The sequence below is a fragment of the Geotrypetes seraphini genome, chromosome 3 (genome assembly GCF_902459505.1).
Source record: "Geotrypetes seraphini chromosome 3, aGeoSer1.1, whole genome shotgun sequence".
Classification (NCBI taxonomy): domain Eukaryota; kingdom Metazoa; phylum Chordata; class Amphibia; order Gymnophiona; family Dermophiidae; genus Geotrypetes; species Geotrypetes seraphini.
This window is the reverse complement of record NC_047086.1, coordinates 6385105-6405156: the sequence shown is the minus strand read 5'-3', so window position 1 is coordinate 6405156 and position 20052 is coordinate 6385105. Positions and strand designations below refer to the sequence as shown.

General features: G+C 42.7%; 1 protein-coding gene across 2 annotated transcripts in view; it reads left to right on the top strand.

Annotated features, from left to right (window-relative positions):
• FIG4 (FIG4 phosphoinositide 5-phosphatase) overlaps nt 1-17158 on the top strand; it is a 291895-nt gene extending 274737 nt beyond the window's left edge. For both annotated transcript variants that reach the window (XM_033936107.1, XM_033936108.1), the window contains exon 24: nt 16060-17158. In XM_033936107.1, the coding sequence (XP_033791998.1) occupies nt 16060-16237 (178 nt within the window). In that variant the 3' untranslated portion in view covers nt 16238-17158. The remainder of the gene's footprint in view (nt 1-16059) is intronic.
• Nucleotides 17159-20052: the final 2894 nt, after the last annotated feature.

Genomic DNA, 20052 nt, shown 5'->3' with positions numbered 1-20052 from the left:
TCAATCTCTCTACTTTCTCATGCCTGTGTCTCCCCTTCCCCTCCTCTAATCTCTCTGCCAGCTGTTTCCTTCCTTTTTTCATTCTCCCTTCCCTCCTCCTCCTGTCCAGCAGTAACTCTCTTCCCTTCCTCCCCTCCCAGCAGCATCTCTCCGTCTCCCTCTCCAGTAGCAGCTGTCCCTTTTTTTTCCTTGCCCAGCAGCTTCCCAGATTCCTTTCCCTCCTCCCCTCCCAGAAGCATCTCTCCTTCTCCCTCTCCAGTAGCAGCTGTACCTTTTTTTCCTTGCCCAGCAGCTTCCCAGATTCCTTTCCCTCCTCCCCTCCCAGAAGCATCTCTCCTTCTTCTTCTCCCTGTCCAGTAGCAGCTGTCCCTTTTTTTATCTTGCCCAGCAGCTTCCCAGATTCCTTTCCCTCCTCCCCTCCCAGAAGCATCTCTCCTTCTTCTCCTTCTCCAGTAGCAGCTGTCCTTTTTTTTCCTGGCCCAGCAGCTTCCCAGATTCCTTTCCCTCCTCCCCTCCCAGATGCATCTCTCCTTCTCCTTCTCCCTCTCCAGTAGCAGCTGTCCCTTTTTTTTCCTGGCCCAGCAGCTTCCCAGATTCCTTTCCCTCCTCCCCTCCCAGATGCATCTCTCCTTCTCCTTCTCCCTCTCCAGTAGCAGATGTCCCTTTTTTTTCCTGGCCCAGCAGCTTCCCAGATTCCTTTCCCTCCTCCCCTCCCAGATGCATCTCTCCTTCTCCTTCTCCCTCTCCAGTAGCAGCTCTCCCTTTTTTTCACTTGCTCAGCAGCTTCTGATAGTGGCTTTCTCCCCTGCCAGCAGCTCTTCTTACTTCCCAGTGCAGCGATTCAGAAGGCAGCCTCGGGTCCTTTGTTGGGTCGCGCCGCCTCTGAGGAAAGAGGAAGTTGCATCATCAGAGGCAGCCGCGACTCAGCAAAAGCCCCGAGGCTGCCTTCGTGAATCGCTGCGCTGGGAAGTAAAGGAGAGCTGCAGAGAGGGGAGAAAGCCACTGTCGGAGGCTCCCCAAGATCTCTCCGGCCCAGCGCACGCTTCCGATGCTGATCTTGCCGGTCCTGCGCGGACCGGCAGGAAGTTCAAATGAGTCAATCTTGCCGGTCCTGCGCGGACCGGCAAAAATTTCCTGCGGACCGATACCGGTCCGCGGACCGGCGGTTGAAGAACTGTGCTCTAAATGAGTCCAGCCTCACCTGTGTACGTCACGGTTTAGCAGGAACTAGTCCAGCTTAGTCTTGAAGCCCTGGAGGGTGTTTTCCCCTACAACAGACTCCAGAAGAGCGTTCCAGCTCTCCACCACTCTCTGGGTAAAGAACTTCCTTAAGTTTGTACGGAATCTATCCCCTTTCAATAATAATGATAAAGGTGATGGTATGATTTCCCTACGAGGAAAGGCTATAGTGGCTAGGACTCTTCAGCCTGCAGAAGAGGTGCCTCAGGGAAGATATGATAGAAGTCTGAGTGGAGCAGAACAGGTAGATATGAATCGCTTGTTTACTCTTTCCAAAATTGCTAGGAGTAGGTGGTCATGAAATAAATCTACTAAGTAGTAGATTTAAAACAAACTGGAGAAAATATTTCTTTCCTCAGTGTGTAATTAAACTGTGGAATATGATGAAAACAGTTAGATTAACAGGGATGTAAAAAAGTTTGGATAATTTCCTAAAAGAAAAGTTGATAAGCTGCCCTTAAGAAGGACTTGAGAAAATCCACTGCTTATTCTTAGGATAAGCAGTATAAAATCTTTTTTTCTCTTTTGTAACCTGGATTAGTCACTGTTAGAAACAGTGGACCTACGGCAGTTATTCCCAGTATTGCAACTCTTATGTAGGCATTATTACTGGTTTTGTTTTTAAGCTAGTGTGCTTTCATTTTAGATTGTATTAGTTGCAAATTATAATGACTCAGATAAATAAAGTCATCATTATTTTTCCATGTATTATTGGATATCACATAGACAGACGATCCCTTGGGATCCACATTGATTCAGCTGTACACTGAGGCCCACATAAGTGCAGAGTCATGAGACAGAGATTTGTTCCCAACTAAAATTCAGTTCAAGTTGTGTACAAGCCAAGGCATGAGGCTGAGTGAGCAAAAAGCATTAAAGATCCGGTAATTGGGTTATCAATGCCAGAATTTAAGGAAATCTCTTTGTAGTGTGCTAACCTGTGACAGCAGAAATCCTAGTATGTTTCCATCCCCAGCTCCAATGTGGATTCAGCCACCTAGAAGAGGGGAGAGAGGGGTGAGTACAAGGCAGTAAAAACGTGTGTCAGTAACAGAGCTGAGATAGTTTCAACTTGCCTGGCTTCCAGGGAAGTGAGAGGTGAGGGCCAAACAAGCCAAGCCCCTCCCCATCCATCCCTTTAAGTCTAATATTCAAGGCAGGGTCTGAAGTCACAGCAGGACACAGATGGGGAGAAAATGAGGTTAAGTAAGAGTCACAGAGCACCTTTGATTGACAGAAATGAAATGGACTAATGAGATCCTGGTAACTGCAATTCTCACATCTTTTTTTGGCCTGAGGTTCCAGAATTGAGTTCATTGCCATTGTGAATAATTGAGATTCTCTATGAGTCAGTTTCCTGCACCTGGTCGCGTGTCCTCCCCCCATTCATAACAGTAAGGGGCCAATGCAGAGAGCCTTGCAAAAGAGCCACAATTATTACAGCAAAACTACCGCATCCTGTTAGAATCAATGAGCATTAATATCACAAAGGGAATCCACCACAGCTCATTGCCAAATCTCGCCCTTCCTGTCGCTGCCTGCGCAGTTACTAGCTCAAGCACTGACATTTAAAATCAAATTACCAGGCAGTCCTTCCTTTCTCCCCTCCCCCCCATTAAAAAATAATCCCTGGTGTCTGTTGACCTGAAAGCATCCCCCCCCCCTCCATACACACACAACCAGACACCCACTTCTGACCCCTCCCTTGCACCCCCTCTGGGTCAATGCCTACCTGCTCCTGCCTCTGGTGCCACCATCTTGAAAAATGCCCCACATGGGCCTGTCTGCCTTACAAGGGACAAACAACTCCTTGCCCAGCACAGGTAGAAATGCAGATAATGGACCAAATGGAGAAAAGGTCTGTGGCTCCCTTCCTTTACCTGTGCTGAGCAAGTTTCCCCCCTGGTAGTCTATTAGTACTTCAGTTTAGTGAGCGGTAGTGATGGAAGAAAGTGCCACAAACTCAGACAATGTGCCTTCAATAAGAAGTGCTGCCAGATCGGCATGATTTTCTAGCCCGCGTGCAAGATGAGGAATTAGCCAGAGAGTTCTATTTTCTTTCTTTATTGTCTCAGCAGATTTCCTGACAGCTGAAAAGGACTGTTTGACCCATCCAGTTTGCTTAGTTGGCCTTCCTGACATCACTTTCTTTGTTTACTTATTTATAATAATTAGAACATTTTTTTAAATTAATTTTTTATCTATTAGCTCGTGACAAATGACTTATAATCAGGCAATCAATCCACGTTGTTAACACGTAAGAACATAAGAACTGCCATCTCCGGATCAGACCCATGGTCCATCGAGTCCGGCGATCCGCACACGCGGAGGAGGCCCAGTCAGGTATACACCTGATGTAGTTTTAGTCACCCATATCCCTCTATGCCTCTCATAAGGAGATGTGCATCTAATTTGCCTTTGAATCCCAGCACAGTGGATTCCTTAATAACCTCCTTTGGGAGAGCATTCCAGGCGTCTACCACTCGCTGCGTAAAACAGTACTTCCTGACATTTGTCCTGGACTTGTCCCCCCTTAGCTTCAAACCATGTCCTCTTATCCGTGTTGCGTTGGACAATGTAAATAATTTATTTTCCTGCTCTATTTTATCGATGCCTTTCAGCATTTTGAACGTCTCGATCATGTCCCCTCGCAGCCTCCTCTTCTCAAGGGAGAACAGTCCTAGTTTCTTGAGTCGTTCCTCATATTCCAAGTTCTCCATACCTCTTATTAACTTTGTTGCTCGTCTCTGCACCCTCTCCAACGTAACTCCATAAACAATGTAAATTGTACAAAGAGAGGCTCCAATGCAGTACATAAAAAGAAATGAATATAAGATGATGTCTAAGTCAAGAGAGAGGTTTTAAGGAGCATTAAGAGATTAAAAGATCAGAAGGAAAAATGCTAGGTAGAGGACGCTATCGTCTTAGATCCATCACACTGCAGCTTGCATTCATTCTCTCATGTATTATACACATACTGCCCCAAATGATTGCCAGTCTCCCAGTGAACCTTTGCTTTCCAGAAGCTGCTGAGGGGCTTTTCTGCTTCCTGCAAGCTCTCCTGTTTCTTGAGCCTGCTAAAATTTGTGTCATAATCTAATCTACAATTCCTGAGTCGCTCCATGCCTAAATAGGTTCAAGACGACGTACAATTTGGTAAAGGAAGAAAGAAATAAGGAGGAGGAGACAGCAATGGGAGAAGGAGGGGGAGGGAAGAAGAGACTTCTAAAGGAAGCAAGGAGGAGATATTAGAAGTATAGTTTACATTGGGAGAGGGTGAAATCTATGAGATAGAGCAAGCTATGTGTCCATTTGAATTTGATCTTATGCAACAACTCAGTTCCTGAATTCTGCTTTAACTTTTCCCAATAACTGGACGTTGTAATACCCACTTAATGTTTCATAATGACCTTTATCATCAGGAAGGCCAAACATACGAACCTGATATCCAGCCAGGGTGCATGGGGGCTTCAATCCCAAATAAAAGCAACTTTGGGCCACAAGATGCTAGGAACTATTAGAAAAGGAATTGTGATTAAGACTAAGAATGTTATAAAGCCTCTGTATCGCTCCATGGTTTGACCTCACCTTGAATATTTTGTTCAGTTCTAGTCACTGTATCTCAAAAAAGATATAGTGGAATTAGAAAAAGTTCAAAGAAGAGCAACCAAGATGATAAAGGAATGGAGCTCCTAGTTCAATCAGAAAATAAGATTAAAGATTGAACTAGGCCAGTTACTGGGCAGACTTGCACGGTCTGTGTCTGCATATGGCCGTTTGGTGGAGGATGGGCTGGGGAGGGCTTCAATGGCTGGGAGGGTGTAGATGGGCTGGAGTAAGTCTTAACAGAGATTTCGGCAGTTGGAACCCAAGCACAGTACAGGGTAAAGCTTTGTATTCTCGCCCAGAAATAGCTAAGAAGAAAAAAAAAAAAAAAAAAATTTAAATTGAATCAGGTTGGGCAAACTGGATGGACCATTCGGGTCTTTATCTGCCATCATCTACTATGTTACTATGTTACTTCTGACTGTGAAAGAGGTCTATATATCACCCCATTTTTCATTCCCTTTTTCCAGAGTTCTTTGGCCCCTATGTCCTGCAATTCTGTCACGTTAATATTTTTTTTTACATGTAATGCCACTTCTCTACCCTTTTTATCTATACCTTATCACGAAGACCACATACCATTTTAGTAGCCTTCCTCTGGACTGAATCCTCTTTGAAGGTGCGGCCTCCAGAATTGTACACAATATTCTAAATGAGGTCTCACCAGAGTCTTATACGGAGGCATCAATACCTCCTTTTTCCTACTGGCCATACCTCTCCCTATGCACCCTAGCATCCTTCTAGCTTTTGCAGTTACCTTTTCAACCTGTTTGGCCACCTTAAGATCATCACATACAATCACACCCATTGTGCACATAAGTTCTTCACCCCCTAAACTGTACCGTTCCTCAGGTTTTTGCATCCCAAATGCATGAGCTTGCATTTCTTATCATTAAATTTTAACTGCCAAATTTCAGACCATTCTTCAAGCTTCGCCATCCGGGTGTCTACTCTATTGCAGATTTTGGTATCATCCGTAAAGAGGCAAATGTTACCCGACAACCCTTCAGCAATATCGTTTATAAAGAACAGGGTGGGCTTAGGGCGGACTTAGGACTTGGATGCTCCTCAGGCATAAACAAACCTTTAACAAAAGGTCCTGAGCTTTTTTTAGACATTTGGATTGAGACCTGTTTTAAACGCATGTAAATGCTAAAAAGGTGCCCAAGAGCTGAACCTTGAGGCACACCACTGGTAACATTTCTTTTCCTCAGAGCAATCTCCATTGACCATACCCTCTGTCACCTTCCACTCAACTAGTTCCTGAACCAATCCATCACTTTGGGGCCCATACCAAGGGCACTCAGTTTATTTATTAGATGACTGTCAAAGGCTTTGCTAAAATCTAAATACTCTACATCTAGAACACTTCCTCTAGCCAATTCTCCCGGTTATTCAGTCAAAGAAATTGATCAGATTTGTCATGAGTTCATCAGATATTTTTATATCTTCTACCTTAGGAGCTACAAACCAGTTCTTCAGTTCAACAGAAGATGAAGGATGCCCAATGTGCAGCAGCCAAAAAAGCAAACAGGATGCTAGGAATTATTGAAAAAAGGGATGGTAAACAAGACTAAGAATGTTATAATGCCCCTATATCATGCCATGGTGCAATTTCATCTGGGGTATTGCGTTCAATTCTGGTTGCGTGATCTGGGCTCTCTTCAATTATTCCGTAAACATCTGAAAACTTGGCTTTTTTCAAAATTGTAATCTTTGTTTCCTTCTATATTATCCCTATCCCTATTCTATTTTTTTTTTAATTTTCTGTAAACCATGTTGAGCTCTATTCTTATAGAGAAGATGCAGTATATAAGCTTAAGGTTTAGTTTAGTTTAGTCTCCTTATCTCAAGAAAGTTATATAGTAGTGGTTCAAAGAAGAGCGACCAAGATGGTAAAGGGGTTGGAACTCCTCTCGTATGAGGAAAGATTAAAAAGGTTAGAGCTCCTCAGCTTGGAAAAGAATCAGCTAAGGGGAGATAGGATTGAAGTCTACAAAATCCTGAGTGGAGTAGAACGGGTACAAGTGGATCGATTTTTCACTCTGTCAAAAATGACAAAGACTAGGGGACACTCAATGAAGTTACAGGGAAATACTTTTAAAACCAATAGGATGAAATTTTTTTTCACTCAGAGAATAGTTAAGCTCTCAAACATGTTGTCAGAGGATGTGGTAAGAGCGGATAGCGTAGCTGGTTTTAAGAAAGGTTTGGACAAGTTCCTGGAGGACATGGGGGAAGCCACTGCTTGTCCTGGATCGGTAACATGGTAGCATGCTGCTCCTTGAGCTTGGGCCAGGTACTTGGGAACTGGATTGGCCACCATGAGAATGGGTTACTGAGCTTGATGGACCATTGATCTGACCCAGTACTAGGCTATTCTTTTGTTCTGGAAACAGAGAATTTTGTGTTTAAACATTGATGCTGCCATTTCAGAACATAAGAATTGCCGCTGTGGGGTCAGACCAGTGGTCCATCGTGCCCAGCAGTCCACTCATGCGGCGGCCCCCAGGTCAAAGACCAGTGCTCTAAATGAGTCCAGCCTCACCTGCGTACGTTCCTGTTGCCTGTCACCAGTGCACTTGCTAGATTCATAAAGGGGCAATTTCAAAACATATGGTTGGACATTTGGTGCTAGATATCCAAAGTTGGCCGTGAGAAAATGCCTATTTTTGAAAGGCAAACCCCCATATGTCTACCTGCACTGCACCAATGCATTTGATGTCACCCTGTCTCTGAAGTTTATTTTTAATAGTTATTTTTATATGCTCGTTTATCTGGTTTTAATTTTTTACCTTGTAGATCTCCCTGTCTCTCCCTGAATCGCCGCTGCAAAGCGGCGGCCCGCTGAACTCCGCCCACCTGCCAGGTCTGCTCATGCTCCTTAAAGTCGGGCCATTTGCGGCGCATGCTGAAGGAGCACTCCTTCGTGCGCAGCCTGAGGGCGCTTTCTTTTTAAACACTGATTTTGGTCCCGCTGATAAAATCCAGAAGCTTATCTCTCATTTATCTATTACTACTTAGTTTAGTATATTTGTTGACAATAATTCCTCAATCCTCCGTTAACCCTACCAAAATCCTCTACATGTCTTCTCAACCCACGCCCCCATAACCTTAAGATTCCTGTCCTTCGCCAATCAGTAATTACTGAAATCCCTATTTCACCTCATCCTTTTACTAATCTTACTGAAGCTACTACAAACCCACACTCTCTCAGTTATTACACTTCAAATTGTACACATTTAAAACTAGGACTTATCAATGTAAGGTACGTTAAAGGTAAATACCATCTAATAAAAGAAACTATTCTCTCTCAAGAGTTACATACTCTTTGTATGACTGAATCCTAGCTAACAGATGGTGAAGAAGCTTATCTCTCCTTCTGCAGTCCATCTAATTATTCCTACGTTTTCAATCATCGTTACAAACGTAAAGGTGGTGGCTTAGCCATCATCTACCATAATAACTTAATTAGTCCCATAGACTGTTCTTCCGGGAACGTGGCCATCAAATTTCTTCAAGTTAAAATCAATATTGATCCAAAAATTGACATTCTTTTACTGTATATTTCTCCACCTATTTGTCAAAACAACCTAACTCTTCTTCAAAATTTACTTTTTGATTTTTACTCTTCATCAAACCACCCCTTGATTCTAGGAGATTTTAACATTCACTTTGATGAGACAACTAACCTTATCACCAGAGATATCTTAACCCATATCAATACTTCAAGATCCAACTCACTCTGCAGGACATACTTTGGACACGATGCTAATTTCACAATCACAATTCTTTACTTTTTCTGATCTTTCCATTACACCTGTTCCTTGGTCAGATCATCATTTCATTTCAATTAAGATTTACCTAAAAAATAAAAAACCAATAGCTTCACAACCCAAAACAATTTCATATCGTGATTATACAAAATTAGAATTGACAAATGTCCTTTCTTCATTCAACAATCCAAGCTCTATTAGATAACGAAGTACCAGTAATCACTAAAACTATTTCCACCCGTAAAATACATAACCCCTGGTTTTCAGATGAGCTTTTCCTGCCCAAAAGACAATTAAGATCCCTCGAGAGGAAATGGCGTCAAAATAAATCCCTTACAAATCTGAAACTGTATAAAGAACATGCATCTTTCTACAAGATGAAAATTAATTGCGCCAAAAGAAACTACTATTCCACTAAAATCTTAAAGGCAAAAAATCTTAAAACCCCTCCATCCTCTATTCTATCCTGAAATCCATTGCTCCTACCTCCCAGAAGGAGGATAGTACGCCTTAGGAAACCGGACGGGAACTATGTAGAATCGGACTCCAAGAAGGCTAAACTGTTAAATGAATACTTTTGCTCAGTTTTCACCCGTGAGGCGCAGGGATCCGGCCCTCAACTACCTACAGGGGATAGCTCGATAGACCCGTTTTGCAGCTTCGAGATAACGCCCAATAGTGTCTACAGTGAACTATCCAAACTCAAGGTTCACAAAGCCATGGGGCCAGACAACATACACCCCAGAGTACTCAGAGAGTTAAAAGACACCTTGGCGAAACCACTATCAACACTCTTCAATCTCTCCCTTAGCAAAGGAAAAGTTCCGCTAGACTGGAAAACGGCTAATGTCATTCCACTCCACAAAAAAGAAAGTAGGACGGAAGCTACGAACTACAGACCAGTGAGTCTCACATCAATAGTAAGCAAACTAATGGAAACTCTAATCAAACACCAATTGGATGCGGTCCTTAACGAGGGGAATCTGCGAGATCCCCATCAACATGGGTTTACAAAGGGGAGGTCCTGTCAATCCAACCTGATCAGCTTCTTTGACTGGGTGACGAGGAAGCTGGATATTGGGGAGTCCCTGGACGTCGTGTACTTAGATTTCAGCAAAGCATTCGATAGCGTACCACACCGCAGGTTGTTGAGCAAGATGAGCTCCATAGGTTTGGGAGATACCTTGACCACATGGGTGGGGGACTGGCTAGGAGGTAGACTTCAGAGGGTGGTGGTGAATGGCTCCCCCTCCGAAACGACAGAGGTGTTAAGTGGAGTGCCGCAGGGCTCGGTCTTGGGCCCAATCTTATTCAACATCTTCATAAGGGACTTGGCTGAAGGGCTTCAGGGTAAATTAACGCTATTCGCCGATGATGCCAAATTATGCAATATAGTGGACAAGAACACAACAGGACCTGACAACAAATCCAAGACCGATAGTATGGCACACGACCTCCTCCTACTGGAGAATTGGTCCAGGACCTGGCAACTAAACTTCAATGCCAAAAAATGCAAGGTCATGCACCTTGGCAACAAAAATCCATGTAAGACTTACACTCTTAATGGTGAGATCCTAGAGAGAACTGTAGCGGAACGAGACTTAGGGGTAATCATCAGTGAGGACATGAAGACTGCAACTCAGGTGGAGAAAGCTTCATCTAAAGCCAGACAAATCATGGGTTGCATAAGAAGGAGTTTCGTTAGCCGTAAGCCCGAAGTCATAATGCCATTATATAGGTCCATGGTGAGACCCCATCTGGAATACTGTGTACAATTCTGGAGACCACATTACCGCAAAGATGTGCTGAGACTTGAGTCGGTCCAGCGAATGGCCACACGGATGGTCACGGGACTCAGGGATCTCCCGTATGAGGAACGGCTGAATAAACTGCAGCTCTACTCCCTTGAGGAACGCAGGGAGAGGGGGGACATGATCGAGACATTCAAGTACCTCACGCGCCGTATCGAGGTGGGGGAGGATATCTTCTTCTTCAAGGAACCCACGTCAACACGAAGGCATCCATGGAAAATCAGGGGAGGGACATTACATGGCGACACCAGGAAATACTTCTTCACCGAGAGGGTGGTGGATCGATGGAATGGTCTTCCGATGCAGGTGATTGAGGCCAGCAGTGTGCCTGATTTTAAAGCTAAATGGGATCGAAAGGTGGGATCTCTTCGCAAAGGGAGGTAGGGGAGGGTCATTGATGTGGGCAGACTTGATGGGCCTTGGCCCTTATCTGCCGTCACCTTCTATGTTTCTATGTTTCTATGAAGACAATAACCCCATGTTTAATTTAACAACTCAAGACCTTGCTGACTATTTCTGCAAAATAATCAGCAATATACGGAAAAACTTTGATCATACTTTACCAGGAGATTCCACTGATATTCTACATAATTGTCACTTACCTCTTGCTAAATGCTCTGCTTTTAATCTTCCTTCATTAGCCGATATTGAACATCTTTTCCATAGAGTAAATATAAAAGGTTCCCTATCAGAGATCATCCCCCCATTTATCCTAAAAAAAAAATTTTTCCTGTTTTGGCCCTTTCACACATTCTTTTATCCTAAGGAGCCTCAACACAGGTTCATTACCACGACCATGAAAAACTGCAACAATCTTTCCAATATTAAAAGATCGTAAATCTAGCACTAAGGATGCCTCAAATTATCGCCCTATCGCTAATATTCCATTTTCAGCCAAACTAACAGAAAGATTAGTATTCGATCAATTATCAGATTTTGTTGAATCAACTAACGTCATACATCCAAACCAGGGTTCAGAAAAAATCACAATACAGAGTACTCACTGATTGGTCTGACTACAAATATACTTTACCACCTCCTAGACCATCATAACTCCGTAATTCTCTTCTCCTTGGATCTATCAGCAGCATTTGATACCATCGATCATGCCCTACTTCTCGATAGATTAAAATCCATAGGCGTTTGTGATCAAATACTAGAATGGTTCACCTCTTTCTTGTCTAATCGTTTATCCATAGTTAGTTTTAATAACACGACTTCTAAGTTTTTCACTCTTAATTATGGCATTCCCCAAGGATCCATTTTATCCCCATTATTGTTCAATATTTTTCTATCACCCTAACTAAGTCTATGTCAATCAATAGGCTTTACGACTTACACATATGCTGATGACATTCAACTTTTACATCCCTTAAATCCAGAAAATACAGAAGAAATACTTGAGATCAACAAAAAACTAGAGATAATCAAAGACTGGCTTAATTCCAACATGCTAGCTTTAAATATACAAAAAACAAAAGCTTTACTTTTCCTGTGGAAACAGGGAATAATCTTGAGTACTCCTTTCACCATTACAACATTCAACTGGATTTAATAACATCTTTAAAAATACTTGGTGTCATTATTGATGATAAATTCTCCTTTCATGAACACATAAGTAATACCGTTAAATTTTGCTTCTATTGACTATGTACGATTCGCTCAATTTCTAAGTTTCTTGAGCCTAAATCATTAAATATCTTAATACACTCCCTTATTATCACTAAACTTAATTACTGCAATTCATTACTAATAAACATTACCCAAAAAGAAAAGAAACGTCTTCAAATAATTAAAAATACAGCCGTTAAACTTATTCATAATGGTAAAAAATATGATCACGTTACTCCCCTTTTAATTAACTCACACTGGCTTCCAATCAATCACTGTATCACCTTTAAAATATTACTCTTAGTATTTAAAACTCTGTCCACCAACGAACTGCAATTTATTAATAGAATGCTTATTCCTTACGATACACCACGTTTGCTCCGTTCTACAGCTCAAAAGCTCTTAATAGTCCCTTCTTTGAAAGTGATCGGAACCAAACGTCATGATATGTTTTCAGTGATGGCCCCCCAACTCTGGAACACTTTACCTCAATATATAAGAGAGGAAAAGGACCTTAGTCATTTTAAAAATAACTTAAAAAGCTTTCTTTTTAAAGATGCTTTTAATCTTTAATTTATACTTAAGCAGTGAAGTAGTGGCCCCTGAAAGATACACTTTGCCCTCCCTTGTGTTCTTTCCATTCATGGTTCTCTTTTTCTTCTTCAAAGCACTAATTTTGTAACTTTATCCCTTTACTCCTTGTGTATCAATTTTGTCTGTAAGTTTGTCGGTCTAGTCCATTATATGCAAATTTTAAATAGTATGTCTAAATTTATGTTTATTTTTATTTTATTTTAGTTAGCTTAGTAAATTTTGAATAAGCGATTCATCAAATTATAATAAAATTTGAAACTTGAGATGTACACAGATGGATCAGAAATTGGTTGGCGGGGAGGAAGCAGAGGGTAGGAGTGAAAGGCCACTACTCGGACTGGAGGAGGGTCACGAGTGGTATTCCGCAGGGGTCGGTGCTCGGACCGCTGCTATTCAATATATTTATAAATGATATAGAAACAGGGACGAAGTGCGAAATAATAAAATTTTCAGACGACACCAAACTACTTAGTACTGCTCGGACCAAAGAGGACTGCGAAGAATTACAAAGGGACCTGAACAAGCTAGGGGAATGGGCGACAAGATAGCAGATGAAGTTCAATGTAGAGAAATATAAAGTATTGCATGTGGGAAGCAGAAACCCGAGGTACAGCTATACGATGGAAGGGATGTTATTGACTGAGAGTACCCAAGAATGCGACTTGGGGGTAATAGTGGACAGGACAATGAAACCGTCGGCACAGTGCGCAGCGGCCGCTAAGAGAGCAAATAGAATACTGGGCATAATCAAGAAGGGTATTTCAACCAGAACAAAAGAAGTTATCCTGCCATTGTATCGGGCGATGGTGCATCCGCATCTGGAGTACTGCGTCCAAAACTGATCGCCGTACCTTAAAAAGGATATGGTGATACTCGAGAGGGTTCAGAGGAGAGTGACACGTTTGATAAAGGGTATGGAAAATCTTTCATATACTGAGAGACTGGAGAAACTGGGGCTCTTTTCCCTGGAGAAGAGGAGAATTAGAGGGGATATGATAGAGACTTACAAGATCATGAAGGGCATAGAGAAAGTAGAGAGGGACAGATTCTTCCAACTTTCGAAAACTACAAGAATGAGAGGGCATTCGGAAAAGCTGAAAGGGGACAGATTCAAAACCAATGCTAGGAAGCTTTTCTTCACCCAGTGGGTGGTGGACACCTAGAATGAGCTTCCAGAGGGCGTGATAAGACAGAGTATGGTATTAGGGTTTAAAAAGGAATTGGATAATTTTCTGAAGGAAAAGGGGATAGAGGGGTATAGATAGAGGACTGATACACAGGTCCTGGACCTGTTGGGCCGCCGCGCGAGCGGACTGCTGGGCACGATGGACCTCTGGTCAGATCCAGCAGAGGCACTTCTTACTTCTTATGTTCTTATTTTATTTATTTAAATCCTCTGCTTGGACGTCCAGACTATTTGGACACCCAGATCACTAGGGCATCTATCTTTATACCAAATTTTCTAACAAAATGTTATCTAAGTTCAAATGCCCAGAACAAGACCATTTGGATGTGGGAGGAGCCAGTCGTGTAATGGACTAGCCACTCAGACATAACAACAGAGCAGTGGGACACCTTAGAGGACACTGCTGTGAACTTCACATAAGGGTGCCAAATAAACATCTCACCAGAACTCCCTTGTAGGTTATGATGAGCCCCCTCAAAACATCCACAAATCCCACTATACACACCTGTCTACAGCCCCAATAGCCCTTGTGGCCAGAGTAGGGTTTTTGGGGGTTCTGGTGGGCTCACATTTACCACCATAAATGTGGTTAGAGAGGCTTATGGTTCAATAGCCCACCCACCAGGCTACTTAAGACACCTGTGTGCAGCTCTACTAGGCTTTCCTATATCAGGTCCTGATGTTCTAGAGACAGGTATATAGACTTATATTCTGACCTTTGTGAGTGTGAGAGGGTCAGTGAGCACTGGGGGAGTGTGGGGGCGTCTTACCTCGATGCATGCAATGGTCATCTGGTCAGTTTGGGGACCTTTGTGGCACTTAGACCCTTCTAAACAGGTCTAGTTCCAAATGTATAAGTTCTGTCCAGGATGTCTTGTAAAATGTTTGATTATCACTGCAAGACGTCCATGTCTAACCCACCCTAGAGACTGCCCAAAGCCCGCCCATAATATGCCTCCACCACGCTCATCTCAAGATCTGAACATACAGAGGCTGGAACACTTTGCTAGGCATACAGAAAGATGGTTTTGATTATTGGCACTTCGACATCCAAGTGCCGATTTAGGATACAGTACTTTTTGGACGTCTTTGTTCCTGATTATGAGCCTGAAAATCACTATTATCTTAGCAGGCAGAAGTAGGTGAAGGGGTTGATGTCATCAAGTGTTGTTTCCGAATCCTGTAGCTCCTCCCACCTGAGCTCTGATAGTAGTTAGGCAGCAATGGATGGTGTACCAATACAGGAGGAAACAGTACGATTCACTAATAGCTGGTTCAAATGTTTCAAATTTCAACTTGAGAAACTCCTTAGACACAGCGCACGATTGCTTCAAATGATCCTTTCAAGTAGGTCATGGCCACAGAAAGTATGATAAGCACTGGTTTACACACATACTTTGTAAAATGCAAAGCCTACCTGTATTAATCAGCAGATATGCAGATATATAAGAAAGCCACTCATGTTCAATATACCCTTAAGCACTATGTTTAGAAGGGAATGAAGTTCCTGGTATTGAAACAGACATGGGGGAAGGTTGCCACTATTTGGGTTTTTGCTAGGTACTTGTGACCTGGATTGGCCAGGGCTAGATGATTTTAGGCCCCTCCCAGTGCATCCCAGGATGCACCAGGCAGGGGAAGGCTGGGGTGGGGATGCCCGGATGGTCGAGGTAGGAGGGAGTGGGCATCCCTCCTGCTGATTTTTTTGTTTTTATTTGGGGGGGTTGAGCTGTTCAGTGTTTTCTTAACACTACCAGCACCTACAGACCTGTCGGTGATTTTGTAGAGTTTTGGGGCATTCAAAACTGTGGCTTTATTTTGTGCGTCACTTGCAGTGCTTGTTATAATATTAATGACTTCATTATACAACATTTGCATAGCAGAGGAACTGCTGATAAAACACAGACTGCATCAGTGAGGAGCTGTTTATAATGTGACTGTGATTTACCTCCTAGGGCATGGATGATGTTTAAATGGTTTCATCTAAGAAACAGAGCTTGTGAGATTAGTAAGAGTTTGAAGAAGCAAAGCTTTTGGGGCTCGTGAGGCCTTTCCCCCCTCTCAATGTTAGCTCTTCTCAACTCGTTTGTTAATTGTGTTTTTAATGAAATTGTCAGAGGAGCCACTAAAGCTTAATTAAGTATACTAATGCTAATCTTAATAATGTTGACACTTCTGAGAGTGGCTATTCTGCTTATGTCCTTCTAATGCAAACCTGTATGTTTTATTTTTGCAGGACACACATCTCATCCTTTTCCCAGGACAACGTTTATGAGATGCAGCCTCCTAAAGTGGACAGAAAATCGATCGAAATCTTTGCCGCTCATGTCCTTGCCTCTAGAGGCATCATGCAGCCTCTGGGAAAGGAAGACATTCTCATCTATCGAGAATATATCAGAAATCGCTACATGTGAAACTAGAAAACAGCCCAACGCCACAATTGGCAGAGCTGTGTTTGTGGGATAGCCTGTACCATCTTGGCCAGGCCATGCCTATGGCATTATAAAAATGTAAAAAGCTGAACCTTAAAGCTCCTTCTTCTAATAAAGTCCTGCTGTTTACTTGTGTTTGGAGAAAAAATGTAAAGCCCCCAAACCATGATCTCTTAAATTGTGTCATTCTGTCTTTGAACTGGTTCTGTGACTTTCTTTTTCTTCAGTGAGCGTACTAATATTGGGATATGATTTTACAATCACATTGGAGACAAGTATTTTTTCAGTTCTTGCAAAATGCGGCAGCCAGACTAATTAGTGGGCTCAAACGATTTGACAGAATAACTTGCACTACGTGATCTGCACTGGTTACCAGTACAATAGAGGATCAAATGCAAATTTGCTTGTGTTATTTATAAGGCCAAAATTCATCATCATTAAGTGCAAGCTGTCTTCTACTTCATGAGACTTCGCAAGAGCAAAGTCTTACTTGACCCATCATTAAAATCTGTCAAATATAAAAGACATTGTGAACGCCCCATTCAGTACCTGGATGCTAAAATCAGGAATGATCTTCCAGTGGTAATTAGAACTACAGTATTACCTACCTACTGCATATTTCATTAATTACTGAAAACCTCTCTTTGAACAATGGGCTTCATGATGTTTAGCAATATTATAATTTTCCGTATTTTTCTTCTAATGACCTGGATTGGCCACCACCATTGCTGTGACCCAGTAAGGCTAGTCTTATGTTCTTAATCACCCTTTCTAAATGCTTTGAATCGAGTAGGAGATATCGTTAGCATTGTTTTTTACTCCATAACCAAACCCCAGCATTATGGTATGTTTCTCTGTCGAATGATTTCTGGAATAGTATTAACATTAAATAGTTGAAATTCAGCTGGAATCATTGCCCAGTTTTCTGTGACACTGAGCAGGAGTGGATAAAGAAACATTCATAGACTGATTTCTGTCTTCCAATGATTTCATTTCTACCTTGAGGGAGGGGGCTTGAGAGTGTCCTCATTCATCAGCAACTTTACAGAGCCAAATCAAAACGAATGCAAGCCAGCAGGCAGAGAGGGGCAGGTCTGCTGCATTAGAAGAAAGTAGGTTAACCTGCATGGAGTTGACCTGATTACAATCCTAATACAGACTCAGAGTAAGTAGGACAGGAGCTCTTTACATCAGGGTGGACCAAGATAGGCACAATGAATGTGCAGGAGATCAATTTGTAGGCGCTTAGAAAGGCAGCATTTTGTGTCTAAAGCCTAGAAGCACTAAAGGCGGCGATCGTCACTAAACCTCTTTTCATAGCTTTAGTGACAATCGCAGTTACCGGCTTGATGCACAAAACGGTCCACCACATGTTTTTTCCCCTCGATCGTCCATTTGCTGATCTGGCCATTCAAATTAGCTAAAATCCCATGCAAAATAGCCAAGCAATTGATGCACTAACATCACTTGGCTATTCCAAATGGGTTTTAACAATCATAAAAACCAATTTGTTTAGACCTGTTGGTAACCGTGTTACCTGGTTCTCCAAACAATGCAACACTCATCAAAGCTCGTATTCAATTTTTCTTTCTTTCTCTTTTATTCTTCTAGCATGCTTCAATAAGTAACTTCATCATTCGTTCATATGTTAAGGATTTTTTCACAATCTTCCATTCGTCAATTGACCTTAGGGCTACACTTGAATTATCTATTTCATGTACAATTCCAGTTTTATGTAGCAAGCCTCCTCATCGGTCAAACTTAATCATGCATTTTTTTAAGATTAATATTGTGCCAGTAGCACTTATCTTAATTAGCAGCAAGAAGGGACTCCGACATGAATTCACGTTTCGCTATTAGCTGTTTCAAGGAAAATTCCATATAATAAATATGAAGCACCATTAGAAATTTTACTAACAAAGTTAAATAACCCAGCAAAATGAATCTATATATACACATTCTCACCATTTAGATCAGACCACCGCACTCTCCGTGCTCTTCTAATATGGCGGTGGTGTCTTAGTGCAACAGTTAAATATTCACTCTCTTAGCAGCCGCTGTGCACTGTGCCGTCGGCTTCATTGTCATGTCCACCATTACCCCCAAGTTCCTTTCTTGGGTACTCATTCAATAACATCCCTCCCATCGTATAGTTGTACCTCAGGTTTCTGCTTCCCACGTGTAATACTTTACATTTCTCAACGTTGGACTTCATCTGCCATCTCGTCGCCCATTCCCCTAGTTTGTCGCTTTTGCACCTGCCACGTAGAGCGCTCCCCGACAGGCTCCATCATAGTTTGTTGGTGTTGGTGAGCTCTCTGCAGGAGGCGTGAACATGGTTGGTGCATAATTTGGATGGGGACCCATCGATTACTGATCAGATTCCATTCTGTGGGCATTCCCCCTTTCCCCTGGGGAATGATCTGGGAGAGGGAGGGGGTCTGGCAGTTGGAGCATGTAATGCCCTATAAGAACATAAGAACATAAGAAATGCCATCACCGGATCAGACCTTCGGTCCATCAAGTCCGGCGATCCGCACACGCGGAGGCCCTGCCAGGTGTACACCTGTTGTAATTTATAGTCCACCATATCCTTACATGCCTCTCTTAAGGAGATATGCATCTAGTTTGCTCTTGAAGCCTAGGACGGTCGATTCCGCAATAATCTCATCTGGGAGGGCATTCCAGGTGTCAACCACTCTCTGAGTGAAGCAGAACTTCCTGACATTAGTCCTGAACCTGTCCCCCCTTAGCTTCATTACATGTCCTCTAGTCCGTGTCAAATTGGACAATGTAAATAATCTTCTCTGCTCTATTTTGTCGATTCCTTTCAGTATTTTGAAGGTCTCGATCATATCCCCACGCAATCTCCTTTTCTCAAGGGAGAATAATCCTAGTGTTATAAGTCTGTCCTCGTATTCCAGTTTTTCCATACCCTTCACCAGTTTTGTTGCTCGTCTCTGCACCCTCTCCAGCAGTTTTATATCCTTCTTTAGGTAGGGAGACCAATGTTGGACGCAGTATTCCAAGTGGGGTCTGACCATTGCCCTATAAAGCGGCATTATAACTTTCTCCGATCTACTCGAGATTCCTTTCTTTATCATGCCCAACATTCTATTTGCCTTCTTTGCCGCTGCCGCGCATTGTGCCGACGGCTTCAGGGTCCTATCTATCAGTACACCCAGGTCCTTTTCTTGTTCACTCTTCCCCAGAGTTGCACCTGACATTGTGTACTCGTATTCCTTATTCTTATTGCCTAAATGCATTACCTTGCATTTCTCCACATTGAACTTCATCTGCCATTTCTCCGCCCATGTTTCTAACCGACACAAGTCGCTCTGGAGTTTCTCTCTATCCTCCTGCGATCTGATCGCCCGGCATAGTTTTGTATCGTCTGCAAACTTGATGATCTCACTGGATGTTCCTTCCTCCAGATCATTGATATAAATATTAAAAAGGATCGGCCCAAGTACCGAGCCCTGGGGTACTCCACTAGTCACTTTCTCCCAGTCGGAGAACTTCCCATTTATGCCCACTCTCTGCTTTCGGTTTTCCAGCCATTTGCCTATCCATCTTTGTATATCCCCCTCTATGCCATGGCTTTGTAGTTTCCTGAGAAGTCTTTCGTGTGGAACTTTGTCGAACGCTTTCTGGAAGTCCAAGTATATTATGTCCACCGGCTTCCCACTATCAATTTGCTCGTTCACGGTCTCAAAAAATTGGAGTAAATTCGTCAAACATGATTTCCCTTTCCTGAATCCGTGTTGACTGGGTTTCATCAAGTCGTGTGCGTCCAA